Below are 22804 nucleotides of genomic sequence, written 5' to 3'. Positions count from 1 at the left end.
CGATAATACAATACAATAATCCGTAGTTGCGGGTGATTTTGTATATCAAAGGATAAAAATAAAAAGAGTGATGCGTTTTTAAATAATTTATTGCAATTTCTATACAAGAAGTACTATTCTCCAACTCATTTTTGCGGTACCAAAAAAATCGGCAAAATTAAATTGTTTATAATTTCGGTAATTAACGATATTTATCAATAAGTTAGTGATCAAAAAGTAGTCGTTAAGTTCTGCCTATAGCAAAAGTACTGTTAACTTTTATTTAAACTTTTCATTCATAATTTTGCGTTTTAATTTTACCGATTTTTGTTGGTAACTCGAAACATGAGTTGAGAATCTAAAAGATTTAAAAACTATGCTATAAATCCCAACGCTTTAAATGTTTTAAACATTTCTAGATAAAACATCATTGGAATACATTACACAGTTACAAGGGACTTTCTCACTAATCGGAGGCCTTAGGAACTAATTCCTTCAGAGGAAAGGAACACCCATTGTTTGGGGGGTTATACTTCCTTTTTTCCTTTTTTAGTTAAAACACTTTTATTTAACTTCTGTGATATTAATTTGGTTAGTTTTTATTCAAGGGTTTTTATTTTTAGGCTAGGTTTTAGAATAGACAATTTTTAGGTTAATTCAATTTTAGGTAATCTTCTAGGTTTAGGTATTTGAATTCACAGGCTTTATATAACAGGTAGATTTTATGTTTGGTTTTAGGTTATATACATATGTACAAGATTTAGCACAATTGTTGTAGTTTTAAGTAGTCCGTTTTTTATCGGTTTTACATAGGCAAATTAAGGTAAGTTTTACTTAGGTAAGTTTTTAATTCAATTTTAATCTTTAAGCGGGCAAATTTTCAGGTAAGGTTTCACACATATAGCAGGTAAGTTTTAGATAGATTTAGATCTAGTATGTAGGATAGATTTAAGTAGATTAATTTATGCAAAAAGTTTCGAATTCACATAATTTAGGTTATGGTATATTTAGTTTGCTGTGTAGTATATGTACAAGGTAAGTATTTTTAGCTTTCAGGTAAATATTTTAACCCTTTAGTTTGTAAGTATTTTAGCACTCTAGATTGTAAGTTTTAATGTGTTAACTTATTTGTTCTTTTAACTTTGTGTTTGTTTATATGTACAATGTTTTCTATTTATTTTGTGTTGTAATTAATTCTTTGTAAATTTGTAATTTGTATGTTCACTGAGGGGGAGAAAAAGTTCCGGCGTTTTTCAAGTTAACTCGACGAATGAAAAAATTCCAAATTGCAATCCAACTGCAAACCTGTTTGCCGGTCTGCAGTTGGAAGTGTTTATATATTTACTTTCGTAAATAGATCAAAAAACGGTTGTTCGGTGGTAGTGTGTGCGTGAGAAAACATAAATGACAAACTTACACCCCACCGCCACCACCAACAATTTCAACGACGTTCACGCAACAGTCTCGTAACGCAGGTTCACACCAGGGTATTAAACCCTGAATGTGTTTACATTGTCGTAAACATGTTCTGCCCCCGCAGTGACGTGTGTATATCCCTTAGTAAGGACTATTGAGCGGCAGGTTTCGGGTGGGCCCCGCTAGAACATAGCCTAACTCCGTCTGGTAGCCGTACACTCCTCCTACACCAGAGAACGTCCGACCCTCCTGATAAATGGCCGAGTAGGTGTCAGCCCCCAGCTCAAGTTCAATGGGCGTGTTGCTTCTTGGGTCGACATCAGCTAAGCTGCCACCGGTGAAGTCCCGGGTCGGATCTTCTATTATGGGGTCGCAGTATGGATTGTAGGGCAGTTCATCAGTTATGAAAGCATGAACCTTAAACGTCCAGGTGGCATTCAGGTTACGGGCCTTTATTTTGAATGTTGTGAACCGCCTTCCAAGAAACGTAAATGATCGAAGCCCCATCCTTTGGAACGACGAGTAGGATATCCTGGACATGGACGCACCCTTGTTTATCAGCGCCCGTAACGTCGCCCAGGAATAAGGATCATCGCCTACGACCCTTATTGTAGCTGTCGGGACAAACACTAAATTCCATTTGAGGACAGTGGCTGGTGCTGGGGGCTGAATTGAATTGTCCAACTGTGGGGCCCCATGGATCAGCGTGTGGTGCCTATAGTCGCAACGTCGACATGCGGTGAGGGAGGGACAATCCGGTGCCAACAGTCTCGTAGCGCTGGTAGGGTGTGAGCTGAAGGAAACGATCACACGAGCTGAGCGGATGGTCCTCTTGGCATAAACCGCAAGAGTAGTGCCAGTGTCCCGGCCGGTCTTTCCTCTCCTCTCTTTGGCCTCGTCGTTGATTTGATCGACTGCGATCATTTTGACGCCTTCGATTTGGCTCTGCCCGGGCCTGGCGATTCGGGTTGGCAATGGGGGCCCCACCAACGGCTCCTTCTTCCAGTCTCCAGTCCTGATTGGGTAGGTAGGCGGCCATAACTGCAAAAAACAAGATGGGAGTACTAAATTCTTTCATTAAAAATAACCCGACTAGTCAGTCGGAAAACAATTTGACAAGTTTTGTAATGGGTCTGCTTATTGAACCACTAGCCGTCCGAACGTCAACTACCCTTGTGTTCTGGTCGCTACCTGGATAAGTTTTATCAACGCTTCCCATTTTCCATTCATTTGGCGCGAGTCGGTCATCTTTTATAACTACTAAGTCTCCCTCTTTAATGTTCTCCCGAGTATACTTCCACTTTGTTCTTCGATGAAGTTCGTGGAGATATTCTAGTTTCCAGCGATTACAAAAATATTGTGAAATGACTTTGAATCGTTTCCAACGATTAACAAGACTGATATCAGTGTCAGAAATATCGGGCTCAGCTAGTGTAATAGCTGTGCCGATTAAGAAATGGCCAGGGGTTAAAGGAGCGAAATCATTTGGGTCGTCGCTTGCCGGACTGAGGGGTCGCGAATTATGTGAAGTATTGTGAATTCTTCGAAGGTAAAGTTCATTTTGGGAATACTTTTTTTCAAATGGGTCTTGAAAGATTTAACTCCGGCCTCCCACAAGCCGCCCATGTGAGGAGCTCCGGGTGGAATGAACTTCCAATTAAGATCTTGGTGAAAGTTGTTTTGAAGAACACTGTTCTGAAAGTTTTTCACTAAAGCTATTCTATCTCTTTTTAAAAGATCAACTGCCCCTACAAAGTTTGTACCGTTGTCGGAATAGATACTAGCCGGGCAGCCGCGCCGGCTGACAAACCTTGAGAAGGCGGCCAAAAAAGCGTATGTCGACAAGTCGCTGGTTGGCTCTAAGTGTATGGCCTTTGTAGCAAAGCACATGAATAATACATGGTAAGAAAACAGGCCCTGCCAGAATAGCTTTTAATATTGAAGGGTCCCGCAAAATCAACACCTGTGTTTGTAAAGGGTCTAGAAAGGAATGTTCTTTCTGGCGGCAGAGATGCCATTAGTTGATCCTGGGTCTGTTTCTTATGGATGATACACACTTTGCAATTCCGTATGGTTTTCTTAAGGCCGAATATCCAGAATTCTGACCTTATCACTCTTAACATCAATAAATTGTCACCGTGTAAAGTGATTTTATGAATAAAATCAACCAGTAGTTGACTGAGGATCGCTCCATGTGGAAGAATTATAGGATGCCGCTCACTATACGGGGTTGTTGACTGCTGTTGACTGCACCAATCTCCCATTGGCTCTCATGATTCCTTTAGGGTCTAAAAATGGATTCAGAGTTAGGAGTGAGCTGGTTGGAGAAATTCTCGCCTTTTTCTCCAAAGCCTCGTACTCGTCTAAGTAGAAGAATTTTTGGGTCTGTATAATACTGGATCGTTTTCCATCTTGAATCTCGTTGGCCGTGAGATCTAATGTTGAGGTTCTAAGATGCTGCCTGCTGATTCCTGTGTTTTTCCAGAGTCGTAAGGCATATGCGTATGCTCGATAAACTTTAGATAACGACGAGAAATTTTTCAAGGGGTCATCTTTTTGATCGAAAAGCGTTAGGGATTTGACCGCCTTGGCTTCTAGGTCTGTTTCGTCATGAAATTGATTCGATGGCCAACGCTCTTTGGGCAATGTGAGCCAATGAGGTCCATTCCACCAGAGTTTATGAGCTTTAAGTTCTGTGGGTGAGCATCCTCGGCTGGCTATATCAGCAGGATTGTTTTCTGAGTCTACATGTCGCCAGTTCTCTTGGCCAACATTTTCAGAGATCTCCGAAACTCGATTTCCCACGAAAGTGCTCCAGTGTGAAGGAGGCTTTTTCAACCAGGCTAAAACAATGGTGGAATCTGTCCAAAATTGGGTCGTATAATCCGATATCTGAAGATTCCTCATTGTGCTGGCGGCTAGTTTTGAAAGCAAAACCGCACCGCATAATTCCAGTCGTGGTATTGACAATTTTTTGATTGGTGCCATTCGGGTCTTTGCGGCTAACGAAAAGGTCTGAACACTGTTACCAGGGGTCTCTACTCGAATGTACAACGTTGCCCCGTACGCGCTTTCCGACGCGTCGCAGAATCCATGTATTTCCACAGAACTATTCAATGTAAATGTTATCCATCTTGGAACTTTCAGTAACTCAATATCTTTGCTGTTTCTCACAAAGTTTTCCCAATTTATAAGAGTAAGGGGCTTTAAAGTGTCATCCCAATCGATTTTATCCAACCATATCTGTTGCATCACGAGTTTGGCTACAATTATGATCGGTGCTAGCCACCCGCATGGGTCAAACAGCTTGGCTATAGTAGACAGTACTTCTCGCTTTGTATATACATCTCTATCTTCCATCGCTGGGGGCGTAAATGAGAAAAAATCGCCTGAAATGTTCCATCTAATTCCCAATGTCTTTGTGGATGCATCTTCAGCGATGTCCAGCCAGTTAAGCGGCAATAAATTCTCTTGAGGGATATCTTTTATGATGGTATGATGATTTGAAGCCCATTTCATAAGTTTGTAACCTGCAGAATCTAAGGCTGTAACCAATTCCTTTCGAGCTTGAATTGTTTCTTCAACTGTGTGTCCTCCAGCAAGAACATCATCCACATATAGATTTTGCAAAATAATATTGGCTGCTTTTGGATATGTCTCTTGTACATCTTCTGCCAATTTTATAAGAGTCCTCAAAGCCAGGAACGGCGCACAATTTACTCCAAATGTCACGGTTAACAATTCATAATCCTCAATTGGGTCTTGTGGTGATTTTCTGAAGAGAATTCGTTGAAATTTAGCTTGTCTCGGGTCCAAAAGTATCTGCCTATACACCTTTGTGATGTCAGCATTAAAGGCGTACTTAAAAAATCTCCATTTTAAGATTTGTATCACCAAATCCTGTTGTAAAATGGGTCCAGGAAACAATGTGTCATTGAGACTAGTTTTGTTCGAGGTGGGGCAAGAGGCGTTAAACACAACTCTTAATTTCGTTGTGAGCCTATCAGGTTTAATTACTACGTGATGTGGTAAATAATAGTTGGGTGTGTCATTGATTTCCTCAGGCTTAATCTTTCTCATATGACGAAGTTCCAAATACTCGATAATTGACTTATCATATTCCTCTTTTATTTCGGGTGTTCTCATAAGTTTTTTCTCCATTCGAAAGAATTGGGCTAAAGCAATGTTCCGGGAATTTCCCAATTCCTCGCACTTTTTGAATGGGAGAGTCACAACATATCTTCCTTCCTTGCTACGTAATGTTGTATCAATTTAATTTCTTTCGCAAAATTGGTCTTCTTCTGACCGTAAAACTTTTTTAGGGGTCTCTTCTCTTGTGAGTATCTTTTCAATCGATGTTGTGTTGAGCAAAGCAATTTGTTTTCGTTGAATATTGTTCCCAGGTATGGGTGCTTTAACAATCTATACAAATTTAGTTTTTTGGGTTAAAATTGATCTAAATGTTCTCATCGGAGTTCCAAGCGAAAATATCAAGGGTCCTATGTCCTTACCTATGAGTAAATCGATAGGCTGACTGATATGAAACTTCGGATCGGCTAATTCCAACGATGTAATATCTTGTAGCTGAGATTGGTCTAAGTTTTGTGGCGGTAAATTCGAAGGTAGGGTCTTTAAAACTGGAGCCCACACATCCAGTTTAAAATCTGGGTCAAACTTGGATCGCATTGTAAATAAGCAAGATTTTGTAGATGTCTCCGAGGCAAACTGACTTAAGCCAGTGACATTCCTTGCTACGTAATGTTGTATCAATTTAATTTCTTTCGCAAAATTGGTCTTCTTCTGACCGTAAAACTTTTTTAGGGGTCTCTTCTCTTGTGAGTATCTTTTCAATCGATGTTGTGTTGAGCAAAGCAATTTGTTTTCGTTGAATATTGTTCCCAGGTATGGGTGCTTTAACAATCTATCCAAATTTAGTTTTTTGGGTTAAAATTGATCTAAATGTTCTCATCGGAGTTCCAAGCGAAAATATCAAGGGTCCTATGTCCTTACCTATGAGTAAATCGATAGGCTGACTGATATGAAACTTCGGATCGGCTAATTCCAACGATGTAATATCTTGTAGCTGAGATTGGTCTAAGTTTTGTGGCGGTAAATTCGAAGGTAGGGTCTTTAAAACTGGAGCCCACACATCCAGTTTAAAATCTGGGTCAAACTTGGATCGCATTGTAAATAAGCAAGATTTTGTAGATGTCTCCGAGGCAAACTGACTTAAGCCAGTGACATGAACTAGGTTGCTTCTTGTTGGTAATTTCAAAAGATTTTTCAGTTTTTTCGAAATGAATGTTGATTGTGATCCAGAATCTATCAGAGCTCTGGCATCATACAGCTGTCCTTTTGTTTCTATTTGTACAATGGCAGTGAATAGTAATGTACCTCCAGATTGTTTCTCACCGACATGTTTATCTTGGAGGGTCAAAGTTGTAACAGTTGCTGGCTCTAAGTTTGTTGTGGACTGTATTTGTTGTGTATGAGTGGCGGCACTGTTTCTAGGTTGTGTCTCCACCCGAGCTAGGTATGCATTTGTTGACTGGGTTTCCGTTCCCGAAGTCTTTACTAGGTGAATCCGATCGTTGATACTCTTCTTTAAAAACTCTGAACAATCTCTGATAAAGTGGCTCGACTTGCAAAGTTGACAAGTTTGAAAACTCAGTTTCTTGTTTTGTTGAGTTTGGCTCGTTTTGGGTCTATCTCTAAATTTATTTGTGGGTTTTGTAATATTTGTTTGAAATGTGTTCAAAAATCTAGGTTTGTTGTAAGTGGATTGTTTCAGCTGAGCAATTTTCGAAATCGTAGGCTTGATATTTCACACCGATTCCATGGTTTTGAATTTGTTGGTTAAAAATGTGTTAAATTGTTCCCATGTTGGGAGTAGTTTACAATTGCTGAGTGAGTTCTCAAATTCTTCCAAAAAATTCCTCGGTAACTTTGAACAGCAAATGTATATTAGAAGAGGGTCCCATCCTTTGACATCGACTTCCAACAATTCCAACGTTTATATGCAACTATTTACAGTTCTTTGTAACTTCTGTAGTGAATGACTTGAGTCGGCCGAAACTCCTGGCAGATTAAAAAGGGTCTTTATCTCCTCATTTACTTGCATTCCCTTATTTTCGTATCTATCAGTAAGATTTTTCCAGGCTAATTCGAAACCATCATTTGTTAATGGAACGTGGCTGATAATCTTCTTTGCTTCCCCCGTGGTTTTTTGTTTTAAATGGAATAATTTTTCGACATTGCTTAATTTTGATCCTGTGATGTAAATCGCCGTAAATAAGTCTCGAAATGTTGGCCATTCTTGATATCCTCCTTTAAATATATTTGTGTCGCATGGTGGTAAGCGGGATACGGAAGTAAATTCCTTTTCCTTTCCTTGTTGGGTCACTAATGATTCTCTTTTTGTTTGTTCCAACATCCGTTTATCACGAGCATTTTGCAACTGTATATTAATGGCACTTAACGCCTTTTTGTACGAGTCCATCGCCTCCATATAATTCTTCCTTAATTTATTTTTGTCAATATCTTTTCCTCCTTCCTCTGCTTTATGTTCTCTGCATTCAACATACGCTCTCTTGACTACACTCCAATGCGAATCTAACTCCATACGGGTTGTCTCCAATGTGTCCGCAGTATCTTCTGGGTTGGTGATTGAAAAAATTGAAATATAATCCAACGGGTCGTTGACGCTGTTCGCGTATTTATCGCATAATGTCCATCTTCCCTTTGTGCGTATAACTTTTCACAAATTTTGTTTATTTTCCAAAATCCGAAAGAAGCCCAACGAGAAGGACCTTTTGGTTAGGAGTTCCACTTTTCTCTTTCTTTTGATGCTCAAAAGTAAGAAAGTGTTTCCTTTTAGGTAGTTGACAACGAATAATTGGGTCCAATTTTCCAAAAACTACCAAACTCTTTGAAAGTAACAAATTATCTTCCAAATGTTCAACCCTGTCCGACCTCGGCACAGGTTTTCGATCGCTAAATATTTCTTCGAAAAACGTATGCGAATATATTTGGGTAAGCGAGAAGGTCAACTGAGAAAAATGTATTTTGAAGAGCAATGAGAAAACGTGAATGACGTGAAAAAAACGATTGAAAAGAACAAATAAAACTTTGAACTAGTAATCAAAAGTGTCGCCAAATCAAGAGAAATTAGTGAAATTATCCGAAGTACTAGTCAGAAAAGTTTGTAATAATTTTTGGGATACTTTTCTATCCACCAAACGAGAGTCGAAAAATTGTTTGCTGAGTTGTCAAACTTCCAAAAGACGAATATCAACGATTTTTACGAATGAATAATCCAAATTTGCATAAAATCTCTTACAATATCCTTGACTAGGAGGACTTTATGCACTTTTGATAAAAATTTTTCCTTCAAAAAGTATTATTTTTAAAAGAGGAGTCTTAGTTTTTGCTTAAGACGACAACAAGGGAGAAATCGACCAAAAAGCAGTACAAACCGATAAAATTTTGGATCAAAAAATCAGATATGGTTTCCAGAAAAGTTTCTCAAAACAAAGAAAAATACAAAAAAATCCGACAATATTCCGAAAAATGAAAAAAATATTGGGTCAAAACAACATAATTTATAAAATATTTCAAAAAGTCGTATAATTCCCATACTATTTCACATGTAAACCTATTTAAAGAGCCGACGAACAAAGAATTTCACAAAAAAGAGACCAACTGAAACCACAATCAAAATGTGTGCTGGGTTGCACGTACCAAACTGCAGAAAAATACATTTTCACCGCCGAGAGTGTATAAAATCTCTTATTGTCCTATTGAAGGTGGATTTTATTAATTGTGTGAAGGTAAATTTTTCCTCTAAACGTTGTTTATATGGGTCTAATATCTGTCAAAATCAACAAATATTAATGAAATCGATCAAAAAGTGTCACCGAAGTTATTATTTTGGGTCGAAACGCAAAGAAGGATTCCAAGAGGTCTCCAAATGACAAAAAGTTCACAAAATTCAAAAGAGTATATAATTTACCGCAAAAATTTACCAGCAAAAATTTCTGCAATAAATCACAGAAATATTTTGGGTCACAGAAAGTTGCTGAAAGTTATAGAAGTTTATACAAGCGTAAAATATTATAGCAATGGGTTAGACTAACTACTTTGGCAAAAAAATCCTTTTTGAAAATATTTCGTTGTAATTGTGTGCTGGGTTATTAAGCCGTCTGTCCAACGGACGCTTGTTATATTTCGCATGAAATTTATATTGTTTATAGCTTTTGTATTTTGTAGGTCTGTGCACCAGACGTTTAAGCTTTTTCCAAAAGATTTCCAAAAATGTTTTCAGGTCTGTATCTTTCCAACAGACAACTTATTTTCAAAAAAAACCACAAAGATGTTCATAAGTTATGTATGAGTGTTTCATCGCTGTGTCTGTCCACCAGACGGCAATGTTTTTTCCAAAAATTTCCACAAAAATAATCATTAGGTTATGTATGGTTGGATAATCGATGTGTCTGTCCAGCAGACGTAAAATATTTTTGCCAAAAAATGCTTTCTAGGTTAGTATTTTAAGGTTATATACGATTAAATAATCAGGTATGTGATGGAAAACGATTCGACTCGTTTTGCCATAAATCGAAATCGTGTAACTCCAATTTCGGTGAATATTTTAATGAAATTGAAAATGGATTTTAAAAATATTATTCAAATAAGGGGCGTTTGCGAAGCAAAACTATATATCTCATCAACGGCATTCCGATTATATACCATTTCTATTCTGCAAATCGAGTCGATTCGGTTTTCATCACATACCCGAATATGTCTGTCCGCCAGTCATCTATTACATAAGGTATATAATCGTATTTATGTATTCCAGGTTGCATGTACGACAAGTATTTTGAGAGATAGAAAAAAACTTGTTTTTCCTTTCCCGCACCAATATGGCGCTTATGTATGTTGGGTATGCAAACTTTCCATTAACTTTCCCAATATTGTATGTGCTTGTATATATGTGTCAATATGGCGCTTATGTACTTATTGGAACTCCACGTTTCGCAATTTCCACTATGTACTTCTACTTATGTATGTGTTTCCAGTAAATACATGCATATCTCGTTAAATGTCCGTCCAAAATAACGGTTTAAACAACTGTTTTTATCGAGTCAGTTTCAACAATTTTTGAGTCTTGTGGCAATAGGCAGTGTTACAAGGGTCAAAACTGTTTTTGGGTCACAATGAGGATATGGGTCAAAGCAAATATTGAGGATTTGCCTGCTCCCGATATTCTCCTTTTGTCAAAATGAAAAAATCCAACAAGTACTCACTTTGTTCGCTGGGTGTAAATAGTTTGTGGTTGTAGTTTGTGTCAGTGTCCTAGTTCCAGTTGCTCCTTGTTGTTGTTGCTTGTTGATTAGATTTGTGTTTTGTTGCTCGCGACCCGAACCGTTTTTTGTTGTATTTGTGAAAAAATTAACTGTTCTTTTTGTTGAAACCTTTTAAAATGTCCACTCTCACTATGTTCACTTTGTATGTTTATGTTGTTAAAAAACGATCTTGTACTTATATGTACTCACGTTGTCTTTGTATTTCGTTTGTTTTGTTTTTGTGAATAATTTTTGTTGTTTTTAAATTTCTAAAAACCTTTTTTGTTCACTTTGTATTTTTGTATTGAACCCACTGTTTTCACTTTGTCTTGTTCACACTGTATTTGTTTTATAAAACACTCTTATATGTTTGTCACTTTGTATTTTTCTGTTTCGTATTGTTTTAAACTATTTGTACTGTTAAATTGATCTTGTTTTGTCCAACTCACAATGTTTTGTACTTTCTGTTTCGTTTTTAATTATTTAAAAAACCTCACTTTTTTCTAATCCGGTTCCGGAGGATCTTTTTTAGTTAAAACACTTTTATTTAACTTCTGTGATATTAATTTGGTTAGGTTTTATTCAAGGGTTTTTATTTTTAGGCTAGGTTTTAGAATAGACAATTTTTAGGTTAATTCAATTTTAGGTAATCTTCTAGGTTTAGGTATTTGAATTCACAGGCTTTATATAACAGGTAGATTTTATGTTTGGTTTTAGGTTATATACATATGTACAAGATTTAGCACAATTGTTGTAGTTTTAAGTAGTCCGTTTTTTATCGGTTTTACATAGGCAAATTAAGGTAAGTTTTACTTAGGTAAGTTTTTAATTCAATTTTAATCTTTAAGCGGGCAATTTTTCAGGTAAGGTTTCACACATATAGCAGGTAAGTTTTAGATAGATTTAGATCTAGTATGTAGGATAGATTTATGTAGATTAATTTATGCAAAAAGTTTCGAATTCGCATAATTTAGGTTATGGTATATTTAGTTTGCTGGGTAGTATATGTACAAGGTAAGTATTTTTAGCTTTCAGGTAAATATTTTAACCCTTTAGTTTGTAAGTATTTTAGCACTCTAGATTGTAAGTTTTAATGTGTTAACTTATTTGTTCTTTTAACTTTGTGTTAGTTTATAGGTACAATGTTTTCTATTTATTTTGTGTTGTAATTAATTCTTTGTAAATTTGTAATTTGTATGTTCACTGAGGGGGAGAAAAAGTTCCGGCGTTTTTCAAGTTAACTCGACGAATGAAAAAATTCCAAATTGCAATCCAACTGCAAACCTGTTTGCCGGTCTGCAGTTGGAAGTGTTTATATATTTACTTTCGTAAATAGATCAAAAAACCGTTGTTCGGTGGTAGTGTGTGCGTGAGAAAACATAAATGACAAACTTACACCCCACCGCCACCACCAACAATTTCAACGGCGTTCACGCATAAATTCTTAACGCAGGTTCACACCAGGGTATTAAACCCTGAATGTGTTTACATTGTCGTAAACACCTATCATCGATTTTTAAGGAACTAGGCTACCCAACACAGGGTTGAAAATACTGTTGCTTATCATATTTAGACATCAATGGTCGAAGAGTAGAAAAATCATTCGACAGATTCCAATAGTTAATTCCATATTGACTGTATAACTGTGTCAACAGTGGCTAGCCGGAAAAACGAGATGTGGACCGAAAACTTTGCAAAACTTAATTTTTCTTATTTATACACCAATTGCTACAACCAAGAACGAAAACTTCAATGAACTAAATAAGAATCGAATGCTCAAGATAGGAAAAAATATTGATGTCCGGATTATCGAGGTACGAAAAATATGAAATGTCGTCCGGATTACCGAGTCTGTAATGTAAAAAATTCTAGTGTCCGGATTACCGCTTTGTCCGGATTATCGAGACTATACTGTATATGTATATACCAAAATTAATGTCTCATCGATCTGGCTATGTGTGTCCGTCCGTCTGTCCATCTAATCCTTGTAATCACGCTACCAGTCGCAATTTTGATCGGATCGGCACCAAATTTTGGGAGTGGATGGTCGGATAATAATAACGGGTCGGAATGGGCAAAAAAACTTATGTGGGCAATTCAAAGCGTTATTCTTATGCGAATATCTCCGCTTTTAGTAGTCCTTTTCCAAGAGGGAAGCCCGTCAATGGATGAGGAAAATATCACCTTTATTATGATGCAAAATAGGTTGGCGCACATCCCACTTTCCCGTTTTTTTTTAAATTGTGCTGACGATGTTCCCAATTTCTTTACCAAAATTGGTGAAATGCTTGCGATGTTGTAGCAGACTCTGTGATATCCCAATTTCCAATTTATTCTATTTTATTTCCATGTCAGATATTCTGCTTCTGTTAGACATATTGCAAGGAGAGAGCTTTATAATGAAACTGAACCATCTAAGCTTTAAATTAATTAAAAATGTGTCATTTATGGTAAAATATTATATTTTGAAGTTTTTACTTTAATGACAAATACTTCTGTTTCTATTTGGTGTATTAAAGATTAATCAAGAAGGCCAGCAAAGCTTTAAATCCATACCAAGTAGATGTCGGCAGAAGACAAATAGTAAATTAAATATTAATTATTTTGGTTCAGTTCGCCATAAGTCATTTGGAATAAAAGCCAGATAGGTAAAAACTTTAGTAACTTTAGTGTTTAAATTTCATTTTTTTAATAATTTTAATTTTATATTTAATTTTAAAATTAATTAAAATGTGGGAGGGTAGTTTTCGAGAAAAGAATTTTTTTATTTGCTGACAGATGACACTTAATATATATACTAAAACCTGTTTAAATTTTTACCTTTTTCAACCGTAAATATTTTTTTGAAAAAGTGATTTTATTGTTCGGAAAATTGAACACCAAGTACGAAATGGATTAATGCAAAACAAGTTCAATCCATTATTTTTCTATACCGTATATTCGTAGCCTAATGACATGATATACCCATCGAGCTGACAACACACAGAAAAAAAAAACGATCAAATATATTTTATACTTTTGCTTTATTACGTTTTGGGATATATAATTTCCATTTTAGCAATTATGTTTTATTGACAAATCACGTTTAATAAATGAGTTCACAAATATTCTATTCAAATAAGTCCTCTTTTCTTTTTGTAGTCTTCAAGATTCAAAGATCGCTTTGTTGTTGTTTCCGTTATTTTGGGAACAGGCTTCGGAAGATTGGTGACTGCATTTGCTAAAAATAAAACAAATTTATTTTAAAAAATATCTTTAGTTGAAATCATTTATAAATATATATATATATATATATCACTGTTCTAAATCGCTGTTCTTAAATAACACCTAAGATCTGTTAGAGTTGATAATAATCCATTATTTACTCGTTTACTGGAGCAGAGGAGCTACAAAGCGTAATATACCTTACAGGACCTCCCATTTTTTGCTCTAAAATCATAAAAATATTAACTTTATTCGAACGGTTTTTGATGTTTTCTTATTTTTGAAAGTAGTTTAGCACATTTTCTTCACAATCACAAATATTATTGATATTTGAAATATATTGGATGTCCTTATGGGGCATTATCTTTGATTCTGGGTCCATATGGGTTTTCAGCCCCATTAACTCTACAAGGGGAATTACAATTTTAATTTCTGATATATATATACATATATATATATATATATATATATATATATGGCAAATAACAAAATTCCTTTGCAATTCCATTTGAAAAAAATTAAAAAAATTTTTCGCGAGCATATCTACGATTTTTGGTATAGAGTTAAAGGGAAAAAATCTGGTTTCAAATCTGCTCGCGTTCACGAAATTGGCCGATGCGCGCAAAAGTTATAGCGGTTTTTATCCTCTTATAAAGAAAAAATATTTTAAAATTTCTTATTTTTTGTATTGAGAAAATGTAAGCATATATCAGTAACAGCATTTGATATCCATCCGTAGATGCACCAAAGTTTCCAAAATGTGTTTTTATTTTCGCGGAAAATCAAAAAAATTAAAAAAAAACTGGCAATAAATTCAAATTATACTAACTCAGAGTCCGTATAAACCGCTAAAAACTAAATTAAAAATACGTACAGAAACTAGACAACGCGTAAAAAAATGGGAAACCAAAATTATAAACATTGGCTTTATAAATTACATATTATAACAACAACAAAAGAGAAACAACTCATTGTTGGAAAATATTGCTACAAATATATTTTTTGGTTTGTTTCGAAAAATTAGAAAAAAATATTTGATAGTTATCCAACAATTTCGCTAAAATCTAATACATAAATTAAAGTATTCTGCTAAAACTTTATCAAAATGTATGGTTTACCATCGTGAAAGCTTAACTGCTTACTGTGATTACTTATAAGGATAGGAAATTAAGAGTAATATTGAAATTACTATCATTTAAACGATATGAAAATTAAAAAGCCTGTAACTCGCAATTAGTTAAAGTCGGTTGATGCGCATCCGATTTTGGATAAAGCGAATCAATCTCTTTCAATATTTATGCATATTTCGATGTTTCAGTCAGCGGCCGTTGTGTGCCGCCAGTTGCATCATGCACTGCAAAAAACCTTAAAGTTGGTAAAAGTCGCGCAATGTGCATACGATTTTGATGCGCATCCGGTTTCATCAGCGCCCATCAAAAATACGTCAATATACACCTATTTCAAATAGATTCTTCAAAAACCTCGGATGTGCCTCCACATTCAATTTTTGGCGAAATACCCATAATATTACTCGCGTATCTCTGTTTTTTATGACACGTGTTTTCGCATATATAATTGCGAGTAAAGGATTCCATTTATGTAAAAAGAAAGAAAAGAAAATCGCGGTTTAGTACGCGGATTTGTCAAAATATATTTTTGCTGATTTACCGATTTTCAAGGTATCTATATCCGCGGTTTTAGTAGATGAATTCGATCGCGGAAGGCTTAATTAGAACCGTCGCGTAAAAAAACTAAATTCACGCGGGTTTCAAAGGAAATTGAATGACAGTTGTAAATTTTACACGCAAAAAATATGTTTTGTAAGAAAATTCACGCATGAAATTTTGGCCTTTCGACTCCAATTACTAGGATGCTGTAAGGAGCACACTCATGAGATATGCACCAAACGACGTAAAATCACGAGTTCTATAATCGTGTTATGAGTTTGGAATATTATCTTCTTGCGCGTCCGGATTATTAAAAAAATTAAAAAAAACCCCGAAATTCCGGCTTCAAAATGTCAGCATCAATTTTAGGTGGATGCAGTGGATATATCGAAAAGTCATACACTGCTATCTTATTGCCCATGGAGTATTCTGTGATTCATTCTTTGGGAATAGGTCTATAAAATGTAAGGTTAAGCTAGAAATCGCATGGGAACATAAAAATACTTGTTGGCTTCAACCCATTTTTACCCATTTTTCTACATTGATGCCAACACAGCTTCCACGAAAATTAATTTTAATGGTCGACATTATGGGATCCCTCCTAAAACACTTCATTTTAAAGAATTGTAGTCATACTTTATAGAATATGTTAACAGTCCGCGAAGTCTGAAAGGGTGAAACTACGATTCATCGATTGCAAAACATTTTTGTTATTTACCATATATATATATATATATATATATATAAGTTAACACATAATATGTTGTTTTACCTAATAAAACTAAAGCTCAGCAACAATAAAGTTGCATACTCTGTTAAACTCAATTCCAATTAAACTACATTGCAGACATTCATCTGCCCCAAATATTAAATTCCAATTAATTATTTTAATAAATCAGAAAATACACTTCCGTTGCAAAAGCACATTGCAGACATTCATCTGCCCCAAATATTAAATTCCAATTAATTATTTTAATAAATCAGAAAATACACTTCCGTTGCAAAAGCAGCCAACTCAATGAAACTGCTTTGCAGAACATTTCGTCTGTCCGATTTCAATAAACCCAAGAAATGCAATTTCCGGTCAATCAATGCAACGCTCGACGCGTGCAGACAAATTTAATAGAATTTGGTAACAACAAATTATTAAAAGCTAAGTGACATGATTTCATGGAAAATCATAATGTCAAATAAGCAAATATTTGTAATCTAGTTTATGATTGTAACACAACATTAACTTCACTCTTTTACCAACTGTCAGTGAATAAAGTCGTCTTAAATCAACAAACGGTTTTTTTAATTCGGGAGCGGCGAAACTTTTGATAAGTGTCACTTAAGTTCAATTTTGATAATTGAACTCCGGGTTTAAAAGGGTCCGCGTTCCTTTTCGACAAAGTAACGCGTACAAGATCTAGAAGATCTTAATTAGGATCTAGACGATCTTAATTTTTTTTTCAGACCTAAGCTCTCGTAGGTCTAACTGGCGCCCGAGCAAAATTAAAAAAAAAGTGTGAAGAAAGAGGCCCCCGAGTACTTAAGGAAAGGGACGCGTTGAACGCAAGCCGCTTCACCAGTGAAAATAAATGATAGTGAACATTAAAAAGAAAACATCTAATAATTAGAAAAAAACTTTGAAAAAGCAAAACCTTCACTAAAAAGTACAAAAAGTGCAAAAAAAGTGAACACTTAAAAAAAAAACATCTAATAAATAAACACATTGAAAAAAAGCAAAACCTTTATTAAAAAGTAAAAATAAATAAAGTGCAAAACAGTAAATGTTTTAAAGAACAAAAACATTGAAAACAAAAACCTAAACTAAAAAGTAAAAAGTGTGAAAAGTGGAAACAAATCTAAAGTGCCACAATAATCGAAATATTAAAAAAGCCGAGACATTGAAGCGAGGCAGTGCCACAATAAGCCAACTATTAAAAAGTGAAAAGAAATCTAATAAGCCGAGATATTAAAACGAGGCAGTGCCACAATAAGCCAAATATTGAAGGAAGGGAAGAAATCTAAGAAGCCGAGATATTGAAGCGAAACCCACTATATACCCACAGTCCCAAGATGACAACTTTGCTGTTATTATCGTAAGATATAATTACTATTTACAATAATAGATATAGAAATAGAAACCATATATATTTGAATTAATACAATCTCAAGTCCTCTCTGAAAAAATAAGAAAAAGAAAATAGTCGATTCATCTTAAAATAAACAATAAAAATCTCTGTGAAATATCCTAAATTTGTACTTGGCAAAATTAGCTTCTTATTAAGATGGCAAATCCCAATAATTTAGTGCGACCACCCATCCTAAATGTCCCCCACCCCAAATCCTTCACATCCCCCAACACAACCTAACAGGAAAGAAGGACAAATAAACTTGACAGACCTTAAAAATCTTATTCTCGAAATTGTTAATAACCAGATACAGGCTGCGTTAAACCCGCACGCCATTCATACAAGCACGGTAGACCAATCTATCGACGCGGAACATTTAGGCAATATAGGAGATTTAGACAAAATCCCTGACATTGTTAAATGTCTAAGGGAATTCTCGGGAAAACCAGGAGAGTTCAACTCCTGGAGAAAAAGTGTGGAAAGAATTTTAAAAATCTATGAAAATCTGAAAGGTACTCCGAAATACTATGGTATTTTGAACGTAATTAGGAATAAAATTGTAGGTAATGCAGACATAGCACTAGAGTCGTACAACACTCCTTTAGATTGGCCAGCAATTTCCAAGTGCCTTACCTTACACTACGCCGACAAACGAGATGTATCAACGTTAGAATACCAAATGACAGGTCTAATTCAAGGAAACTCAACGGTTCAAGAATTTTATCAGGCAGTTTATTCACATTTATCTTTGATACTAAACAAACTAGGAGGATTAGAGGCTGGAAATGAGGCTCTAAGTCTACTAACACAAACTTATCGAAACAAAGCCCTCGATACATTTGTAAGAGGATTAAATGGGGATCTACCAAGATTGCTAGGAATGAGAGAACCTGCGGATTTACCCCAGGCTCTTCATTTGTGCCTCAAACTGGAAAACCAGAAATTCCGCACTAATCATGCCCAAAATCAAAATATTCAGCCAATTAAAAAAAGCCATCATCAAACATCTCCGACCCAGAAATATAATTTTCAAAAGAACAAACAAGAGTTCCACCCAAGCATAGCCTACATACCTAACCCACATAATCTTCCTAAAATGAACAATAATTACAATATTGGTACACCAAGTTTCGGCCACCCGAAACAGCCTCCACCACGCCCAACGGCACCAAAGCCAGCGGAACCAATGGATGTCGATCGTAGTATTCGTTCACAGCAAATCAATTATTCAAATAGACCACATCAACATCAATTCCTCGGTAAAAGACCCCCTAATCCATCGTCAAACCATAACGTTAGTCCACCGAAGGCACAACGAACATTCCATATAAATACAGATACACCAGATACGTTCGAGCCCGACAACACTAGTTATGAGGATTATTTTACAGAACAAGAAACGTCACAAAATTACGACCAAGATCGGGAAAACTATTCCTATGACCCTTATTCTGAAAGTAATATACCAGACAATGAAACAGATTCGGAGCTTGATGACATTCATTTTTTAGAATGACAAGCTCTTCGCTTCCATATTTTGAATGTCGAACGGAGAGCGGAAAAATCTTAAAAATTTTAATTGACACAGGATCTAGTAAAAATTACATCCAACCGGACTTAGTAAAAAAAATAATCCCAAACAAAATTCCGTTTTTCGCAAAATCTGTAGCAGGCGATGTAAAAATTATATCACACACGTACATAAACCTTTTCAAATTAGATGATAAACTTAAATTCTACTTAATGCCTAGTCTAAAATCTTTCCATGGCATTCTAGGTAATGACAGTCTAAAAGCCTTAGACGCAGTCATTTACACAAATAAAAATTATATGATCGTTCGCCAGCATACCAAGGTTCGACTTAAACAACATGTTAGCCAAAGTGTAAATGCTATAAAATTACTTGACGACCATATGAACCCTAGGCAAATGGAAGCCATGAATCTCTTAATAGATAAATTCTCTAAGCTCTTCGCAGAGCCAGACGAGAAATTAACCTACACAACTAAGGTAGTTGGAGAGATCCGTACATCAAATGATTCTCCAGTGTATACCAAATTTTACCCTTATCCGGCTTCATTAAAACGTGAAGTCGAGATGCAAGTGGAAAAGTTGCTAAACGATGGAATCATACAACCATCAAGATCACCATACAATTCACCTGTATGGATAGTTGATAAAAAGCCTGACTCCCAAGGGAATAAACAATACAGGATGGTAATAGACTATAGGAAACTAAATTCTGTCACAATCTCAGATAGATATCCGATTCCTGAAATATCCGATATTTTAGGGAAGTTAGGAAATAGCAAATTCTTTTCTGTGTTGGATTTAAAAAGCGGCTTCCATCAAATTCCGTTAAAAGACTCTGATGTGGAAAAAACTGCATTTTCTATTAATAATGGCAAATACGAGTTCACTCGCTTACCATTTGGTTTAAAAAATGCCCCGTCGATATTTCAACGAGCTCTCGATGATATTCTCCGCGAACATATAGGGAGAATATGCTACGTATATATCGATGACATAGTTATATACAGCAAATCCGAAGAGGACCATATTCGTGATATTCATAATGTTTTCAAAACATTAGAAGAAGCAAATATGAAAGTCCAATTGGACAAGTGTCATTTTTTTAAACAAGAAGTGGAATTTCTCGGATTTATAATATCCGAGGCAGGTATAAAAACAAACCCAAAAAAAGTTGAAGCCATTGCAAACTTTCCCCAACCCAGAACTATTAAAGAACTTCGATCCTTCCTAGGCCTTGCGGGATATTATCGCCGTTTTATAAGAGATTTTGCAAAATTGGCAAAACCACTGACGTCACTTTTGAGAGGTGAAGAGGGTCGAATATCAAAAAAACAGTCGTCTAAAATTTCTATAAAATTTAATACCGAAGAGGAGGAAGCATTTACAAAGATAAAAAATTCTCTACTATCAAGAGATACGTTGTTGTACTATCCAAATTATGACAATCCCTTCGAGCTAACAACTGATGCGTCAGATTATGCTCTCGGAGCAGTTTTGTCTCAAGGAGACAAGCCCATTGCCTTTGTATCAAGAACTCTGCATAAGGCAGAAGAGCATTACGCGGCGAACGAAAAGGAAATGCTTGCTATCGTCTGGGCCCTTGACAGTCTTAGGAATTTTTTATATGGAACAGCAAAAGTAAAAATATACACAGACCACCAGCCACTCACCTACGCTCTCAGTAATAAAAATAATAATAACAAGATGAAGCGATGGAAAGCCATATTGGAAGAATACGACTACGAGCTTTTTTATAAACCAGGAAAAAGTAACGTAGTGGCAGATGCCCTATCCAGAGTGCCTGAAGTATCGCAAGTTAATTCTATGTCGGAAATGACACATAGTGACGATAGTTCCTCACATAACCTTATTTATAGTGTCGAAGCACCAATTAACGTTTTTAAGAATCAGATAATCTTTGACCCTAGTGCAACAAACTCCTATCAGTTCGATATAGTATTCCCAACCATCCACAGGCATATACTTCCAGGAATAGATTATGCCCCTGATCAGTTAATCCAATTTCTGAAAAATTACTTAAATCCCTCTGTAATCAATGGCATCAAAGCACCCGAGACATTAATGGGAAAAATTCAAGAAATTTTCCCACAGCACTTTGCAAAATATCGCATTAGATTTACGAACCTCCAAGTTGAAGATATTAAAGATAGTAACCAACAGGATGAAATAATTATAAGCACACACAAAAGAGCTCATAGAAATGCCAGAGAAAATAAAATACAGATTCTCGAAAAATATTATTTTCCCAGTATGAACAATAAAATTAACAAGATCGTAAAGCAATGTACTGTTTGCAAAGAAAACAAATACGACAGGCATCCACCGAAGCCTGAACTAAGGGAAACACCAATACCTTCATATCCTGGAGAAATCCTTCACATTGATATTTTCAAAACGGAGAATAAACTTGTCCTCACAGCATTGGATAAATTTTCAAAATACGCGCAGGGTAGAATTATTAAGTCAAGAGCCATTGAAGATATAAGAGAACCTTTACGAGAATTAGTATTTTTATTCGGTGTTCCAAAAATTATAGTTTTTGACAATGAGAAATCCTTTAATTCGGCATCAATAATTTTTATGTTACAAGACCAATTGGAAATAGAAATCTACAAAGCTCCACCATACGCGAGCGTCGTGAACGGTCAGGTTGAGCGATTTCACTCAACCCTAGCTGAAATTATGCGTTGCCTTCGAACTGAACGGACATACCCTACGTTTCTTGAACTATTGGACAGAGCAATTTACGAATACAATTATACTATACATAGCACAACAGGACAAAGACCACTCGAGGTATTTTTCGGACGACGAGTTAGCATAGACCCCGAAATGTATGATAAAGCAAGACAAGATAATATCCAAAGATTACGAGACAAACAGGTAGCTGACCTTAAAACCCATAATAAAAATCGGGAACCAATCAAACAATTTGACCCAGGTGACGAAATTTATGTAAAAATCCATAAGCGTCTAGGGACCAAATTGTCTCCAAGATTTAAAAAAGAGATAGTAAAAGAAAACCATTCTAAAACTATTCTTACAGAATCAGGAAAAGTAGTACATAAAAGCAACATTAAAAACTGAGACCTTCTTTATATTTCTTTTTACAGAACCCTAGCATTTCTTTGCACCTCTTCAGAAATCAACATGCATGTTTTTAACTTCACACAGTCATATCTTGTACCAATTCACAATGGTCCAGCTAAAGTACAGGATGGAACATTTAACATTATCCACATCATAGACATAGACAGATACAGGAACCTCGTTAATGACATACAATGGAAAATAACACAAGCCATACCTAAATCCAATCCTTTTTTCCCACTCCTTACGCACGAAATATCACAAATACACGGTATCCTCGAATCCATAGAGCCAGTAGAAGCATACAGGAAAAAAAGAGCCATTAATATGATAGGCACAGCCTGGAAATATATCGCGGGATCTCCAGATCACGACGATTTTGAATTGATTAAAAATGATTTAGACCAAACAATCCGAAATAATAATCAACAAA

At 35.7% G+C, this 22804-nt stretch overlaps 2 protein-coding genes across 2 annotated transcripts in view; both read right to left on the bottom strand.

The window, feature by feature from the left end:
• Positions 1–540: 540 nt before the first annotated feature.
• Positions 541–10847, bottom strand: LOC141405252 (uncharacterized). The gene is made up of 2 exons (XM_073989363.1): positions 10698–10847; positions 541–2436 (listed from the first exon to the last, which is right to left on the bottom strand). Exon 2 carries the CDS (start codon positions 2317–2319, stop codon positions 1537–1539), a length of 783 nt encoding a protein of 260 aa, XP_073845464.1. The 5' UTR covers positions 2320–2436; positions 10698–10847; the 3' UTR covers positions 541–1536.
• Positions 10848–13740: 2893 nt separating this feature from the next.
• The window catches only part of Rtf1 (RNA polymerase-associated protein Rtf1), a 158572-nt gene continuing 149508 nt past the window's right edge, over positions 13741–22804 (bottom strand). The window contains exon 4 of the mRNA XM_073989360.1: positions 13741–13956. Coding sequence (XP_073845461.1) covers positions 13850–13956 — 107 coding nt within the window. The 3' untranslated portion in view covers positions 13741–13849. The remainder of the gene's footprint in view (positions 13957–22804) is intronic.

Source organism: Musca autumnalis, unplaced genomic scaffold (genome assembly GCF_047663935.1).
Source record: "Musca autumnalis isolate F117 unplaced genomic scaffold, ASM4766393v1 scaffold_5, whole genome shotgun sequence".
Taxonomy (NCBI): domain Eukaryota; kingdom Metazoa; phylum Arthropoda; class Insecta; order Diptera; family Muscidae; genus Musca; species Musca autumnalis.
This window is presented reverse-complemented; position numbering and strand designations above follow the sequence as displayed.

Excerpts from the sequence above, each read along its gene's own strand:
- LOC141405252 (XM_073989363.1), bottom strand. The coding sequence starts at position 2,319 with ATGATCGCAGTCGATCAAATCAACGACGAGGCCAAAGAGAGGAGAGGA.